Genomic DNA, 16,683 nt, shown 5'->3' on the forward strand with positions numbered 1-16,683 from the left:
ACAGCTGTTAAATATGTAAACATGAGTAAAGCAGACCTGCTCCCAGAGTAAAGACAGTGTTTGTGTCATGTGGCTACACCAGTCAGTCCCTAGCTCTGTCAGTTTTTACTTCTGTAGTAACTCTTGTCACCCTTCTATCCCCACTGAATGGGGATGATGATCACCTCCTCTCGTACTGGACGACTGAACAGCCTCAAAGCCACCTGCAGATGCCACCCAGGACGAAGGAGCCAGGACACAGGGCAGCCCAGACCCTCCAGCTTGGCAGGCTTGGCCCTGGCCTGTCTATCCCGCCGTGGACCCCGACCCCTGAGCTGCACCCAGCCCCACAGCACCCAGGCCTGTTTCTGTTGAAGCTCACCCTTCAGGGCGGGGCTCGGATGGTTCCCAGGTCCCCCTCCCATCACCCTCCACTGCATGCACCTTGTTCTACAGCCCTAATACATCCTTCACTTGACTCCACTCCTAGGTTGGTCGTATTCCTATTGTGTCCTGAGGGCCTAACACAGGGCCTGGACCATAATAAGTTGGTCACTAAATGCTGAATGGATGGATGCTCATGTGCCAGTCTCATCTTGATCCACAAAGATCCCTCCCACGTGGTGCAGCTCCATGTGCCATTTGCTTGTGTTTGTGGCCACTGTCGTCTGTTGCCATAGAAATACTGACTGCCATCGGTTATGAACATGACCTCACTGGGTATCAACTCCATACCTGCCTGAAGTGCTCAACCTGCCTTATCGGTTTCAGTTACCATTAAGAGTTAATCAACATTCATTATTCTAAGACTGGCAAAATCCATGACAATTGAAATCATTAGAATTCACGCAAGGAGAACATCTTCATTAGACATTTGGGGCTTTTAAATGCTCTTATATAAAACCAAAAATTAAAGGCTGCTAAAAGGAAAGACTGAAAGCCTTCTAGTTTGTGAGACAGAAACAGGGCACGTGAGGCAGTGGAGACGGTGTGTGTGTGTTTGTGTATGTGGTGGGAGGGAGCTTCGGGGTGTGCAGCTCTGCCTGGAGGCAGCCAGGGAGCAGGATCGCTGGGAACCCTCCTGCGGAGGGGGCAGGCTGAAGCCCACGGGCGGGCGGGAGGCCCAGGGCACGCTGAGGCAAGAAGGGCAGTAGGGCGTCCACATGGGCCAGCCCTGGTGGTGGACGCCACTGCAGGTCACTCCTGGCAGGCAGCCCCAGCCCAGCCCAGCCGTCCAAGTTAGGGCCTCGGAGAAGGTGGTGTGCCTAAGGCTCTGCTGCTCAAGGAAGTGGGGAGCCAGTAAGAGGGTCTGGCGCTGTTCGCAGTCCTAGGATCACTCCAGTCAGGTCTCAGCATTGGTCAACACAGCCTCCTGATACTGACAGATTGTCATGATTCAGCCAACAAAGAGGTATAAAAATAAAGCTAGGCCACATTTAAACTACCAAATGTTAGATAAGGAATAACGTGTCATTATCGATTATATTGATATGTAAAACCAAGATGTTTCAATTTACCCAGTTCTGTGCAGTAGGAACTACTGCATCAAGGCTTCCTTCACCAGGCTTTATCCACATGGGAAACATACTGAAAACAAAACATGTTTTCATTTTCTAAAACTGGTGACTATCTTGTGTTGGCCAAAGTGTCAGTGTTTTCATTTATAATTCCAGGGCTAACTACGAGGTTTGGGCAAGATTCTTTTACCTTAAAAGGCACTATACAATATTCATGGAGCAGTGGGGCTAGGCAATCACCAACAGCTGCTAATATCACAAAAAGAAAGACAATCCAGCCTCCAGATATGCCTCCAGATGGATGCAGCCACCTTCACTGACGAAACGCTCTAGCGAAACCAGCCGCACAACACAGACTCTGATCCAGGCTTGGGCCCTAACTACCCCTTTACCAGAAACACAGGAGTGACAGGGCAATATACAGTAACGGACACCATGTGGGCGCAGCCAGCAGGCCCAGACTGGGGACACCCTCCAGGACAAACAGCTGGTTTTTCTACAAATAAATTATAAGGAAAAAGAGACAGAAGGGGAGACCTGTTGATAGACTCACAAGACTTATCAAGCAATTACAATGCATTGAGCTGATTTGGATCCAGATTCAAATAATTATACTATAAACAATTTTTAAATGAGACAACTGGAAATTGGAACAGTGACTATTTGATAATGTTCAGGAATTATCAATTTTTAAATATGATATTTAAAATACCAGTATCACACTACCAATGTCATATATTTGAAAATTGATAATATCTTTTAGATATTTATAGTTGAAATGATATTTACAAATGAAATGATTTGAGATTTGAGATTAGCCTTAAACTGAACCGAGAATGGGTGGGGTGGAGACAAAGTGAGATTGGTAAATGAACTGATAACTGTTAAAGCTGCAGGTCATTATTCTACTTTTACATATGTTTGAATTTTTCTATAAGGAAAAGTTGAAAATCAAGCACAAATAGGAAAAGCACTGTAGACTCAGAGGTCCCACCTGAACAATGTACCTTGTATGCCCATATCCTAAGTTTTGTGACATGCAGTTGTAAAAGATTTTCCTTGGCAAAAGGAACTCTTATGCTTTTAGATCACTTCCACATATGACTTTCCAAATGGTTTGAGTATTGTTTTAAAACGTATTGGGCCTTTCATAACACAGCATTTGGTATCTTTGCCCTTCCAAGTAGGTTTTTCCTCTTTGACATCTCCTGCCCTGCTGATGGGGTTGAAAAGCTCTATTTTCAATAGCCATGTGTCCTTTTGGGAGAAAATTTTTGGAGTCAGATATTTGCAGTAATCTAGAACCATAAAAGTGCAAACAATATATCGTGCAGTGGGCTTATCTAAGAGGGAAGCCAAAGACATTTTGAGTGAGATTTCAAAGGCTTGCACTTCCTGGACCCAGACATGCCTGGTAGCCTGCAATGAGGGCATGTTCCCAAACTCCTTAAGTCTCACACTAAAGCACAGGACAGACTATTAGAAGACTATCCATTTCACGCAGCTGAGAGCCTCCGTCTGTGTAGCACTCACAGCTGAACCAAGACCACCTGTGAGCTTGGGTTCTGCAGGAGGCAGAGTGGTGAAGCCATAACCCACTGAGAGCCAGGGAGACGGCTTACGTGTATGTGCCACAGAAAGGACCACACCATTAATTGGAAATAATTAAAAAACCCGCAAAGTGACACAGACCTAACTCCCATTGGCGCCCTGGGTGATGCTTCCACAAGGAAGGTGGTGGCCGGGCAGGCTTAAATTCCACCTGGCCCTGCTGCCTGGCCATCCTGCAATCTCAGGCACCTCCTCAGCTGCACACATCCTCCGAGTCCATTCTGCTGTCTGAAACCGCCCCCCACCTTCCTGTTCTCTCCACGCCAGCAATTATGCAGCCTCCAGGGGACTACACCCATTCAGGTCATGGCAGGATTATTTGTATTCTTCGAAACACTTATTTCACAGCCTTTCTTTTTCTGAGCTTGCTCACCACAACCAGCCCACCCCAGCCGCTGACGATCTTCCTTTACCGCTGAGAAGACAGAAGTCAGCACAGATGCACCCAGCCTGCCCACCAGCTGCACTTCTGCCGGCCGTGGCCTTCTCACTGACTGCAGTGGACGCATGTCCCCGCTCCCGGCCAGGCCAGCTCCTGCATCCGTGCTCTGGCCCTGCCTTCCTTCTCGGTCATCTCATTTTTCTCCATCATTTCCTCCTGCTCTGTTGTATCATCTACACTGAAGAAAGATCAGGAGGAGAAGAAGCCCCTGTGGACTTGATGTTACTTGGTAATTTATCATGTAGGGCTGTTTCTCAAGCACACTGAGCATGTGCCCCCCCTTAGGGCTCCCTCATAGCCTGTGTGGCTGGCACCTTGTCATTCAGGTCTCAGCTTAAATATCACCTCCTTGGAGGAGCCCACTGCTGTGGACACTGCTCCTCAGGAGTTGCTCTGGCTACAGGTCTTGCCCCTCGACACAGGTGTGTAGGGGCCTGGCTCCCTCATCCCAAGTCAGGGCAGCTCCAAGGGCCATCCTGGCAGCAAACCCCTGGCCAGCGCTGCCCCCTTCCTCTCCCTTGCAAGTCCCGTCCCACGGTGTGCTAATCTCAGCAAACTCAACCCCTGACCTTGTCTGCTTTGTCACCTACCCCATTATCACTTCACCTTGTTTTAATCCTCCACATGCTTTTGCCATGGCTACTTTTATTTGTATTTACTGTCTGCCTCCTATCATGAGGACGGACATTCCAGAGAGGCCAGAACTCCCCTTGTACGTCTCTGTATCTCTAGAGGCCACACCAGGGCCCGGCGTTCAGAAGACGCTCACACACCAGCCGTTGAAGGAAGGGATGGAGCAAGTGACTCCCTGAGCCCAGGCCCCCCACTGATTTATGGTGTTGTTTAGGATTAAAGGTAATGTACATACAGACCTGACACAGCGCCTGGTACAGGTTTACATTTTTCAAAGAAAGATAAAGTTACCACCTTTAACCTTAGGCATCCCTTCAGAAAACAATATGAAAATGGAAGAAAATGCAGAAAAAGGTGATTAAATGACAAAAGGACTATAGCCATGATCAAAAGCAAGGGGAGATTAAAAATCTATTAAGGCTGGGTGCAGTGGCTCACACCTATAATCCCAGTGCTTTTTGGGGAAGATCACTCGAGTGTAAGACCAGCCTGGGCAACATAGCAAGACTCTATTTCTACAAAAGAATTAAAAATTAGCCAGGTGTGGTGGCACATGCTTGTAGTCCCAGCTACTTGGGAGGCTGAGGCAGAAGGATCGCTTGAGCCCAGGAGTTTGAGGCTGCAGTGAGCTATGATCACGCCACCGTACTCCAGTCTGAGCAACAGAGCAAGACCCTATCTCTTAATCAAAACAAACAAACAAACAAACAAAAAACCCCCAAAGCAAAAAAACAATAAAATCCAGCAAACTATGGGCTTACTGTATATAAACTGTCATTGACAAGATACAGTAAAAACAAGAGACAGACTGAAGTCAAGGAGGTTAAAGGTTGTGTGTGACAAAGAAGGGAATTTAGAGGAACAAAGGAGAAAATGCCCCCTTACCCCACCCCGGACACCACCCTCCTACTGGGGCAGAGCAAGACGGTCAAGGCATAACAGTAGCCCACGCCTCTCTAGTTGGGGGGGATGGTGAGTCCAGTACACAGGACATTCTGTGGCTTTACTCACAGGAGACGTGGTTTCTGGCTTGGGGACCGGTGCTTTGAAGGTAGAAATATTTCTGGTCACATCTGTTTTGTCTGCAGCTGCTCCCATAGACAAGCATTCCGAGTAATCGGGTGGGGGGATGACGACATTGCTCTTCTCAGTTAAGTCCACAGTGCTGATGCTTCTCACCGGCGCCGGGCTCAAAACCAAAAGTGAGAGAATACAAGTTAGATGAGGTCCCGCCACTTGAATCCCAAATATCCTGAACGTCCCATGGCCAAGGACCACAGTAATGGTAGATCACTAATCAAAAAGGGGGAGGCAGGAGGCGATTACAACACACACACTGTACATACATCTATACAAACACTGCAACGTTTCCACTGGTTTATATGTGTGTACTCAGAAGAAATTCTTTAATGGTACTTAGTTTTCATTTCTTGGCACAATGGCATTTTTGCTATTCTGCTAGGGATGAAGATACGTAGAAGGTGTCAGGACCTTGAGCATGTATAATGGAGGACCTGGGAGGCGTTCTGCCTGGACAGCTGATGGGTTAGGGGCTTTCTAGGAGAGCACTGAGGACCAGGCAGTTCAGGGTTCAATGTGGACGTGTCATTTCTGAGGACCCATGGGATAGCCAACTAGAGCCACCTACTACACATACAAATGTTTACATCAAAGCCTGGAAGAGATCTTCCTGGGTTCTGGTCTTGGCTCTGGCACTTCTAGCTGTGTGTCCTTGAGCAAGTTATTCAACCTTTCTGTGCCTCAGTTTCACTCTTTAAAATGGGGTCCTACCTCATAGGGCTGTTGTGAGAATTAAATGAGCTAATCAACATAAAGCACTTTAGACAGTCTCAGCAATAACTGTTATTATTAAAATCTGCACTAGGATATGGATTGGGGGTTATTGGTGCGGAGGTGCTAAGGGAAGCCCATGGGTATAGTTCAAGCCCAGCACAGACAAAGACAAAGGATGATCCCCGAGGAACACTGATGTTTAATCGATGGGCAGCAGAGGGACTGCAGGGGGCGCTGAGGAGGGAGGCTAGTGAGGCAGAAGGAAGACAGCACTGCTCAAAAGCCAAGGCAAGAAAACATCCCCAGAAAAGGTGCACAGCAGCATTAAGGGCTGCTAAGTAAGATAAGGGTGGAAAATGTGCGCTTTGGATTTGGCAACCAGTAGGTGGTGGGGGGCAGTGAGAGGGTTCTGAGAGCTGGAGGGGTAGGGAGGAGGGGGTCTGGGTCAGTCTCCTCGCAGCAGATGGTGCATAAAGCTCATTGACAACAGAGACCACCGTGGGGCCGTAAACTCTATTTCTGACTAGTCCACAAGATCCGAGGTTTGACAGTGGGGCTTGCTGCACATCTAGATTATAATTCTGCTATGCCTGGAAACACAGGTTAAAGGTTTGCTGTTGCTGGGAGACCTGAGCCACTTTCACGCAGTACCTTGGTGTGGGCATAGTCACTGTTTCCTTTGCATCTTCTTCCAGCAACTTTGTATATGACGACGGGAACCATCCCCTCCTATAGGTGAAGAGTGAGACCAAAAAAAAGACCTTTTTGTGGTATCTGCAGTAGACGAGTGAACAGTAAACACTAAAGAATGTCATGATGGTAGCTCAGGGGCAGATGGGTCCATTTTCACCATACAGGGCCATGTGTGGACTGAATGAAATTAAGGCTTCTTATAAATGAGTATGTACTTTGCATACACACACAAAACAATGTGTATTTTATATATTATATTAATTTGACTTGGATTCCCTTTTTTATATTGGTTTTATATGTAATATACTTAAAAAATCTACACAGGAAATTGAGTTTACATTAAGGCTTGTGTACACACTCATGGTTGACACAATGAGGATGGCATTTAAACTATCTATTATATGTGTTAAATCTTAACATTATATCTGATATACAGATTCTTCTTGAGAAATCAAAAGCCAATGTTTTTTAAAAACGAAAGTATTTAAAACCACTTTCAGAACGGTGATTTCATATGGCCTAATAATCTATTCATGCACTAAATTTACCTGTATATGCACAGACATACAGAAAATAACCTGGGATTACATTAGAACTAAAGTATAAACTTCACTTACACCTTGGAGGCGTCGTGCTCTCCGTAGAGCCAGCCGTCCTTCTCCTCGGGGATGAGGAGCGTGATGACGTCTCCCTGAGCAAAGCTGAGTAAGGTCTTGTTGGTGCCAGCAGTATGTGGGAAAATGGTCTTTACTTTCTGCTTTTTCATCATGTTCAGTCCAGTTGCAACGGAAACGGATCGCTGTAAACTGGCATCTTCTGAAGTATCTGTCAGAGTGAGCGTAGCAGTAACAGCTTTTCAAAGAATGATAATCGATCCACACGTTCAAACGAGCAGACCGCAGAAAACCATCTGTTCCCGTCTTGCCCACACACGCCTTCCATGGAAATTCTAATTGTGTCACAGTTCCTTGCCTCTGTCATTGCCCGGATGGGACAGGGACTGCGAGAAAACAGAGGCAGCCTGTGGCCTGAGGGCTCTCGCAGTGCAGAGGAGGGTCCCTGCGGCTGAGGGCTCCTTTCCACACTGGGAGGACAAGCCAGCATGTGCTGGCTCTAACCATGCTGATTTGAACTGGGACGGCTTTCCCTTAGAGAGGCACACTGCTCCAACACCAAAGGCAGGCTGAGGCAGCAGCTCTAACCCAACTGCCAACATCCACAAAGAAAAGGAGAAAATTGGAAATGCAGATGTTCTTGCCAACCTGGCTGCTTCTCACTCCCAGCTCGGTAAGGATGCAGTGAGGATGACCTCTGTTTATGGGGCCCTCACTAAATGTCAGACAACACTCTCAACACTTTACAGCCACCAGCTCCCCCAGGCTCCTTCGAAGGAAGGCACCGCCACCATCCACACTGACAGATCACACAGCCAGCAAGAGATGAGAGCCAGGAGCCAGGCGGGCACACCAGCCCCACAGCCACTTCTCATGGAGAAGCATGAGGCTGCCGGTTCATGTCTGAATTCAAACACAGGCTGATATTTCCACTCCAGGGAAAAACAAAAAGTGGAATGGAGATTTCTTTTTTAAATTTTTTTTTCCCCACTAAAATTTTGCCAGGCTAGTAATACGTCTAGCATATTTAATTTAAAACAATGCAAGATCTCTTTCTTCTTTTTTCTTGCAAATTCTTAGTAGTTACAATATAAACCTTGCTGTCTCCTTAACACAACACTCTCTAGTTACCTCAGTAGTATTGAATCCACCAGCCATTTTTGTTTAGCTTTTACCAACAAGAACCAGAGTTATTTGAATGACTGGGGTGTGTATAGCATTATGTATTTTAACTTTATATTTTACATAACTCACAGCACTTCCTTCAAAGGCCAATGACTACAGACTATCATCTTCCTCTGCTAAGCTAGGCCCGTCATTAGGGAAATCTCTCATCTTTGGCCCAACAGCTCCAAACGCTATCATCTGCAGACTCTCTCTAGCACACAACTCAATTCCCACAACGCTCACACCAAAGGGGCCTAGCAGACACCCCACACTAGCAGGTCAGGGGCCACAGCACAGGTCTCCAGGGTCCTGGATGCCAAAGACAGCGTGTAGGAAGAGGGGGGCCTAACCAATGAAGCAGCCTGAAACACCTGCAAACAATAACTGGTCCTGATCTGCTGAGATATAATCAACAAAGTTAAGAAATTTAAGTAGTTACAACTTAAGCCTCCATAAAGCAGGAGGTGCTGTGTTAGAGACGATGAAAAATGCTGATTAGAATTCAGACTAAGCCTATTGGTAAGAATAATATCCATAATTTTGTCACTTGAACTTTTATAGTTTATTAAAAAATTTATTACATTTGCCACCAAATATGGAACACACTGCAAGGCTATGCAAATTTTGTCACATTTATTTTTAAATATAATAACTCTCACTGGTATGTCCGTTCTGTATAAACATCGATCAGTATAGAATTAGTATATATCACAGAAATGTGTCACTTATAGAAATGTCTTATGGTCTAAATCTATACGTTTTGAGCTTATGCTTCTCCAAGCTAGGGCTGAACGCACCTACTGTACCTGTTTGTTTGCCTTTATCTCACAATACATTTATCCAAAATATTTATTTCACAAATTATTTTAAAAAATTTAAAAAGGTATCTTCAAAGAAATCAAACTAAGTTTCTTACCTGCTGAATTATTTATCCTTTCTGAATTCTGTGTGACTGTTGCTGGGTTATTAAACATATCAATCAAAGGACTGGTATATGCTCTGCCTGAAGGGGCTGGGGGCATCTTTGGCGAGTATTTCCCAACCTGTGAAAAATTTGTTATTAGTCTAACATAACATGGAACTGGAATTATGCAGAGTCCCAGAGCTGGGTTTTTTTTTTTTTTTTTTATCACATGCTTTAAATTCCATCTTCTTCCCCAAATTCTCTTAGTTGTAGGGCAATGCCCTGTTTTGAATTTTTTTAAGAGTACCACGCACTCTTTTTCTTCTCATTTTTGCCTTCACTGTCTTAAAAAAGAAAAACAAAGTCATTCTCCATTTCTCTGGCAACCACTAATCTACTTTTTGTCTCTATTGGTTTTAGGATCCCTCTTAAGTGCTAATTGGCTATAGAATTCTACATTCAATAATTTTTCCGCAGAATTTTGAATGCACTGCTTCATTAACTTCTAACATCTTGTTTTGCTAACAAGAAATCAGCTATCAATCACTTGCCTTTGTAAATAATCTATCTTTTCCCTTTCTGGAAGTTTTTAGAATTTTCTCTTTATCCCTGGTATTCTGAAACTTGACTGTCATCTCTCCAGGTGTTGTTCTTTTCCATTCATCTAGGGTCACTCTGGCTGCTGTGTGGAAAACCAGGTAGGAGGCTACTGCGCTAGTCTCTGTGAGGATGATTAGGACAGCAGAGAGGGACAAAGGCCGGACTTGGGATATGCTTTGAAGGCAGAAAGAACGGGATGTGCCCATGGAACACTGCAGCATGAGACAGACCGGGGAGCTGACATTTCGTGTCTACTGGAAGGATGGAGTTGCCAATTACTGGGGAGGGAAGCCTGGGAAAAACAGGCTTAGGGTGAAAAAATCAGGGATTTGGTTTTGGACAAGTTGAACTGGAGATTCCCATCAGATAGCAAGTGGTGATGCTGAGGGGGCAGCTGGATCTGTCTACTGTGCTTTGACGGGTCCACCACTCATTTACCCTCTTTCTGTTTTGTTCTGATTTTTAAAAATCCTTTTCTATTTGTACACTATGTTTTAGGAAGGTTCTTTGGCTTGTTCTTCTAAGCAGTTCCACTCTGCCAATGAGCTCATCTATTGATGTTTTTCTTGGGGGAGGGGAAAGGAAAGAAAAAATCCAATTATAAAAAACTCTTGTTTTAGAAAAACTTCAAATGTGTACAAAAGTAGAAGAGACTGGCATAATAAATTTTCCTGTACTCAACACCCAGCTTTGACAATTATCAATTTATGATCAATCTTGTTTCATGCATACCCTCATCCATCTTCCTGAACTATATGCCTAAATTTATTGAAACAAGTCCTAGACTTATAATTTTAACTATAAATAATAATCCACTTTTTGATTTGCAAACTCTCTGATTCTTTGTGGGTGTGATATCCTTTCATCTCTCTCTAGAGGTTTCTCCTCTGCGTACTGACTCTCTTGCTGCTGGATACTGCTCATGACGGTTTTTTATTTTGGAGCCTCTTCACGATGTTGGTTTTCCTCACCTGCTCGGTGATCCCAGGCCTGCCACTTTCACATTGTATGACAGTCCCTCTCCTTACCATATATCATGGTCTGTGTTTTGCATGTTCTCATTATTTTTGTCGTCATTTTAAGGAAACGTGGGGAGGCACTTGCAGGGGGTGCCCTACCTCTTCAGTCCAAACACAGTTGTGCCTCATAAACAAAAGTCTGCTGCCTGTGGCTTAGCACAGACGGGACAAGGGGAAGTGGCTCTCTGGCCCCCCAGCCAGCTACACAAAGAGATGGCCAGGCTCTGTCCCACTTCATCTTCTTCTTTTTTTTTTTTTTGGAGACAGAGTCTTACTCTGTTGCCCGGGCTAGAGTGCCGTGGCATCAGCCTAGCTCACAGCAACCTCCAACTCCTGGGCTTAAGCAATCCTCCTGCCTCAGCTTCCCGAGTAGCTGGGACTATAGGCATGCGCCATCATGCCCACTTGGCCAATTTTTTCTATATATTTTTAGTTGTCCAGTTAATTTCTATCTATTTTTAGTAGAGATGGGGTCTTGCTCTTGCTCAGACTGGTCTTGAATTCCTGACCTCGAGCTATCCTCCCGCCTCGGCCTCCCAGAGTGCTAGGATTACAGGTGTGAACCACTGTGTCCGGCCTGTCCCACTTCTTGTATCCATGGACTCTGTGCTCCCTGCTTCCAGGATGGACTTCACCCTCCGCAGCAGCCTCGCCCTGCACAAGCCTGGGGCTGAGGTTTCCTTCTGTTTTGATTCTCCAAACACTGATCCTGCTTCTCTCTTTTAGAGACTCCTTCAGTGTTTCTGGTCCATTGATGGCACCTTCTCTTCTTTTCCTGTGGGTAGTCAGCTCAGTTTCAGGGTCCTTACTGTCAATTCAGGGGTTTTTAGATGGTCAGAAAGGGTTCCCACGTGTTCAAACTACCTGCTGGATCCAAATCTCCGTGTGTGTGTGTGTGTGTGTGTGTGTGTGTGTGTGAGAGAGGGAGAGAGAGAGAGAGAGAGAGAGAGAGAGAGAGAAGTAAGAAAGCCCAGGTTGAAAGAATAGCAAATTGCAATGTGTGAATTCACTACTGTGAATACTTTGGTGACTATTTTTTCCTGAACTGTCTTACATTGTGAAGAATGGCATCAGAGTATTTCTAATCTATTCTCTGAGACAACTATACTCCTTCATTGGGAATAAACTTACAAAGTTGGAATCATTACAATTAAAAACAGTAATAAAATTTCTAAAACAAAGATAACAGTGCTAAACATATTGACAGCATTAAATATTTACACAGCTAATAAAGGTGAGAACAAGTGGGCCCTAGAAATAAGAAGTAATAAGGGAGGACTTGTGATTTTCACCAGCAAAGGCAGCCTAGGTCCTTCGAGTAAACGTGGCCCAAATCAAGGTCGTAAACACACAACTGAAATCACAAAGATATAACTGGTTCCTACCATGTTGCTTCTCTCGATCATGGGTGACGGCTGAGGTGTTCCAGATACTGGCGTAGAGATTGGAGTTTTTATTTCTTCTATCATATTCATGATTTTCTCTGGTACTTTGGTGGCATCACCACAGGTTTCCTGCCACTTGGGCAGTTTGGAATTAAGTAATTCTGCAGACTATAAATCCAAAAGAAACAACAATAAAGACAAAGGTGCACTGTTTGAAGAGCTGACAAAAAATTACATCAAATAGTATCACTGATAACATTACTGGCTGACCACCGGAAGTGGGGGAGCTCTGAGTTAAATTCAGCGAGTGGTTTAAGCATCTATGAGTATCTGCTGTGTCTCACTTGCTTAGAAGGACACAGGCTCCGGCTCTAAAGGAATCTACCTGGCTCCCTCAGTGTGAATACAGACCCTAAGACTAATATGGGGACTGTAAATGATTAAGAACAAGTCCAAAAATGAAAAGGGAAGGGTTGAGCAATCTGTATGAATCCCCACTATTTTCCAGGCAGCCCCAGAAGTGCCAATCATCACTTCCTTCCTCCCACCCTTCTGAAAGCAGCACCCCAGCATAGGTGACAGGCCCCGCAGCCCAATTCACATGTTAGAGAAGCGAATCAGAGTCTGTCTTGAGAAGTGTGTACGGGACAGAGGTAGGAGAAGTGTGGTGGGCAGCGCTGAGGGATGCCCCGCCACAGGCCGACAGAGGCTTTACGGAGCAGAGACACAGACCGGCAAAGATGAGATCCCACAGGCCTGGACACCAGGCTGAGGTGGCCCTCCTGCTCCCACGGGCCTGGCTCTGCTCTAGCAACTGGACCCCCAAAGGCTCTCCAAAGCCTATCAGTGAATCCCCTTTCTAGAGCAGCAATCTGGTTGGAAAAGGGAAGTTGGGGGCCTGTCTTGCAGCCATTTGCATGGCAATCACACCGTTTTTACTCAGGCTGTGTGTTTATCAGGGGTGGCTCAGTGCTGAGGTAAATCCTAGAGGAGGGCAAAGCCCCTCCCCATACCATTCTGTCCGCAATTGTCACCCTGACACACTGGGGCAGTGCCACACAGTGGACCAACTGCTTGGATCTGCTTCACCAAAGACCCACTGAAAGGACTGGGATGCTTTAGCTGGGATGAGAGAAGTCACAAAAGCATTTTTCAGATAGTTGAAGAAACTTCCAGTATAGAAAGAAGAAGATTTGTGTCACTCTATGAAGCCTAACTGGGACCCAAAGTTAAGTCTAAGAAAGACTTTGCCAACAACTAGAGCTCTCTGAAAATAGGCCAGGTTGCTTCATGGCATAGTGGAGTGTTGCCATGGGAAAAGAGCTTCAAGGTCGCTCTGTCCTTCCCCAGCCTACGCCCCTGCTGCAGCAGGACACCCTCACCACAGGACAGAAGTTTCACAAGCTAACTTGACATTCCTGAAACCAGTACAGACATACTGTCAACAGGAGTGATTATCTACTACAGCAATTCTTTCCTTTGCTATAACAATTTTAGATTTTAGGTATTTAGGTTAGGTAGCAGAATATCCTTAAAGTTGTAAAAACTTGATAGAATGAACAACATGCATACATATAAGGCCAAGGTTTTTTTCCCCATGAAAAAAAGAAGTTGACTTGTATTCAGGCTCTTGCAAAGCTTCTCATATTATGGAGCACTCTAAATTATTTTATTATGAACAACAACAAATATTTGACCTCAACCAGTGCTAGTTTTGGATGGTGACACAAGCCAAACAGAATTCATAATTTAAAAAAAAAGAGCAAAGGAAATTTGTGTAATGAATCCTGTGTGTGTGTGTGTGTGTGTGTGTGTGTGGTGCCTAACCTCACAGCCTCACCTGTAGGAAGGAGGGAATAGGGGCATTCAGTTGCGGAAGTCTTGGGCGAACACCCTGAAGGAGGGAACACGTGACAAAACCTCACTGTCCTAATGGATGGGAACGGGGCCCATGGCCTGGGGCAGAACTGCCAGTGACCCCCCGTGCATGGATCCTAGAGGGAAGCATTTCAAACCCCTGGGGGCAGGGAGTGGCCCTGGGGCCAGCTGGGGCTCTCGTGACTCTGGTAAAAACACTGATGCTGAGGACACAGGAGAAAGAGCCTGAGAGAAGCCAACTTGTAGAAGACGACAGGAAAAGGTGCCACTTCTCAATAATTAGCATTATTTCATTAGGGATTTAAAATACAGATGTATTACTAAATTAGTTAATTAAATACTATAAGCAGACAGACATCTGACCATTTCATCTGCATTTCTATACATTTATATATTCAAGTTGGCCAAAAACAGTTTCTTTGGAGACTTTCTCATTGGCGAAATAGGCCCGTTCCTTTCTATTGGGCTAAACGGAAGATGAAGCACCTCAAGGGCATTTCAATAGGAGATAAAGTTATTAATATACTCAGCGCAATCTGCCCTCACACCCACCTGTAGGTGATAATAATGGATGTGATTTGCAAAGCTACAGTGTTTGTCAACCAGGAAGCAGAAGCGCCTTTTCTCTTCCAGTAGAGCTTCTTTGCAGCCATCTGCAATGAATTTCTGGATTTCACTCTGGCGAGAAGTAACAGTCTCTATGTACTAAAAATAAATAAATAAATAGAATAAATAAATAAACATTATACAAGTATGACACAGAGCGTCAGACAGCTGCACAGCATGACATTTCTCTTCTGTCATCTTTACACTTGGTTTATTTTGATAATGGAGTAAATACTAAATGCAGACACACAAAGACAAACGAAGTTGTAACCTGGACTGAGTAGATTTCATTCTCATTAAGATCCCTGAACCAAGTGTGGAGAGATGGTGCCAAAGGCTTTACATTCCCACTGGGCGGGATCTGCACAAAATATTACTTTGTACAGCAGGGATGTGACTCTGTTCTACTGGAAAGCAGCATGGGCTTTGGAACCAGAAAGTCCCAGGTTCAAACCCCAGTTCCAAATGCCACCATGACTTAACCTAAGCCTCAATCTCCCCATCTGTACAATGGGGATAGTAGTGCCAGTCTTGAGAGTACCTTCTTCCCAAGTCAGGAGAAAAGGTCAATGTTTTTAGGAGGCCACTAATTATTCTTAACTCTGGAAAACTCTGCAGCCTTTAGCTCTAAGTCAAATGCTTCTATTTAAAAATAGGTACATAATATTTGCACATATTCATGGGGTACATATGATATTTTACCACATGCATGGAACGTATAATGATCAAGTCGGGGTACTTAGGACATCCAGCACCTCAGGTATCCTCATTTCTTTGTGTTGGGAACATTTTAGACCTCTTTTCTAGCTATTTTGAAATAAACAGTTAACAACAGTCACCCTAACTCTGCTATCGAATGTTAGAACTTATTCCTTTCAGTTGTCCCCACCGGTTTGTATCCACGAACCAACCTCTCCTCACCCCTCACCCCTGCCCAGCCTCTGGTAACCACCATTCTACTCTCCACCTCTGTGAGCTCAACTTCAAAATGCTTATTTTTAACTTCAGCAATAGCACAACATTGAGTAGATAAAGTACAGGCTGACTGAGGTAAGCAGGCCTCCCCTTAAACTGTATACATTACCAACAATGAAAGAAAAAATATAGCTGAAAAGTTCACCTCCATTTCTTTGTGTTCATATTTTAGTGCATTTCGTCCTCCTTGGCTTTTCCTTCGGATCTTCTTCAGCTCAGCTTGAGATTTCTCCAAAGAATCTAATTTATTCTTGTGTTCTGCTTGGTATCTTTTTAGAGTTGCCTGTAAGTTAAATGTTGTGCTTATTTTCTGGGGCGCCACACAAACTATCACACAGTTACTTTTGCTCACACCTGCACTGTGTATGGCTTACTGGGGCCCTGACACCCTCAAGTCACACCTCACACCATCCTCTGCTGGCCAGGACCTCACACACCCTCAGTTCACACCATCCTCACCATGGCCAGGACCTCACACCCTTGGCTCACACCATTCTCTGTTCAGGACTTCTTCACACCCTTGGCTCACACCATCTTCATGCTAGCCAGGGGCCTACACACCTTCAGCTCAGGCAGCCTCCCTGCATTCAACCTTAATGTCTTGGCTTTGTCTGTTCTAAAGTTCCCTGTTTACATGAGGTGTCATGACCAGAAGGGCAGCTCTCTGAAGCCAACAATGTCTTTTCTTTCTTTTATTCTTTCTTTCCTCAAAGGTTTTTGGATACTGGGTGGTCAGTAAGTGCTTTGGTGAATAAACAATATTAAATCACATGTTCCTGACCGTTTTATGATTTACAGTCTCAAGAAACAGGATGAATTAAGGTGTAATCGCTTACAGCTGTTTTAGGTGCTATGTATAGCAGCGT

At 44.9% G+C, this 16,683-nt stretch overlaps 1 protein-coding gene across 2 annotated transcripts in view; it reads right to left on the minus strand.

The window, feature by feature from the left end:
* The window catches only part of BAIAP2L1 (BAR/IMD domain containing adaptor protein 2 like 1), an 86,787-nt gene that overhangs the window by 8,525 nt on the left and 61,579 nt on the right, over positions 1–16,683 (minus strand). For both annotated transcript variants that reach the window (XM_045541323.1, XM_045541324.1), the window contains 7 exons: positions 15,963–16,100; positions 14,789–14,941; positions 12,359–12,526; positions 9,367–9,493; positions 7,287–7,494; positions 6,628–6,705; positions 5,194–5,371 (listed from right to left, as the gene is read on the minus strand). In XM_045541323.1, the coding sequence (XP_045397279.1) occupies positions 5,194–5,371; positions 6,628–6,705; positions 7,287–7,494; positions 9,367–9,493; positions 12,359–12,526; positions 14,789–14,941; positions 15,963–16,100 (1,050 nt within the window). The remainder of the gene's footprint in view (positions 1–5,193; positions 5,372–6,627; positions 6,706–7,286; positions 7,495–9,366; positions 9,494–12,358; positions 12,527–14,788; positions 14,942–15,962; positions 16,101–16,683) is intronic.

Source organism: Lemur catta, chromosome 2 (assembly GCF_020740605.2).
Source record: "Lemur catta isolate mLemCat1 chromosome 2, mLemCat1.pri, whole genome shotgun sequence".
In the NCBI taxonomy this organism is placed as follows: Eukaryota; Metazoa; Chordata; class Mammalia; order Primates; family Lemuridae; genus Lemur; species Lemur catta.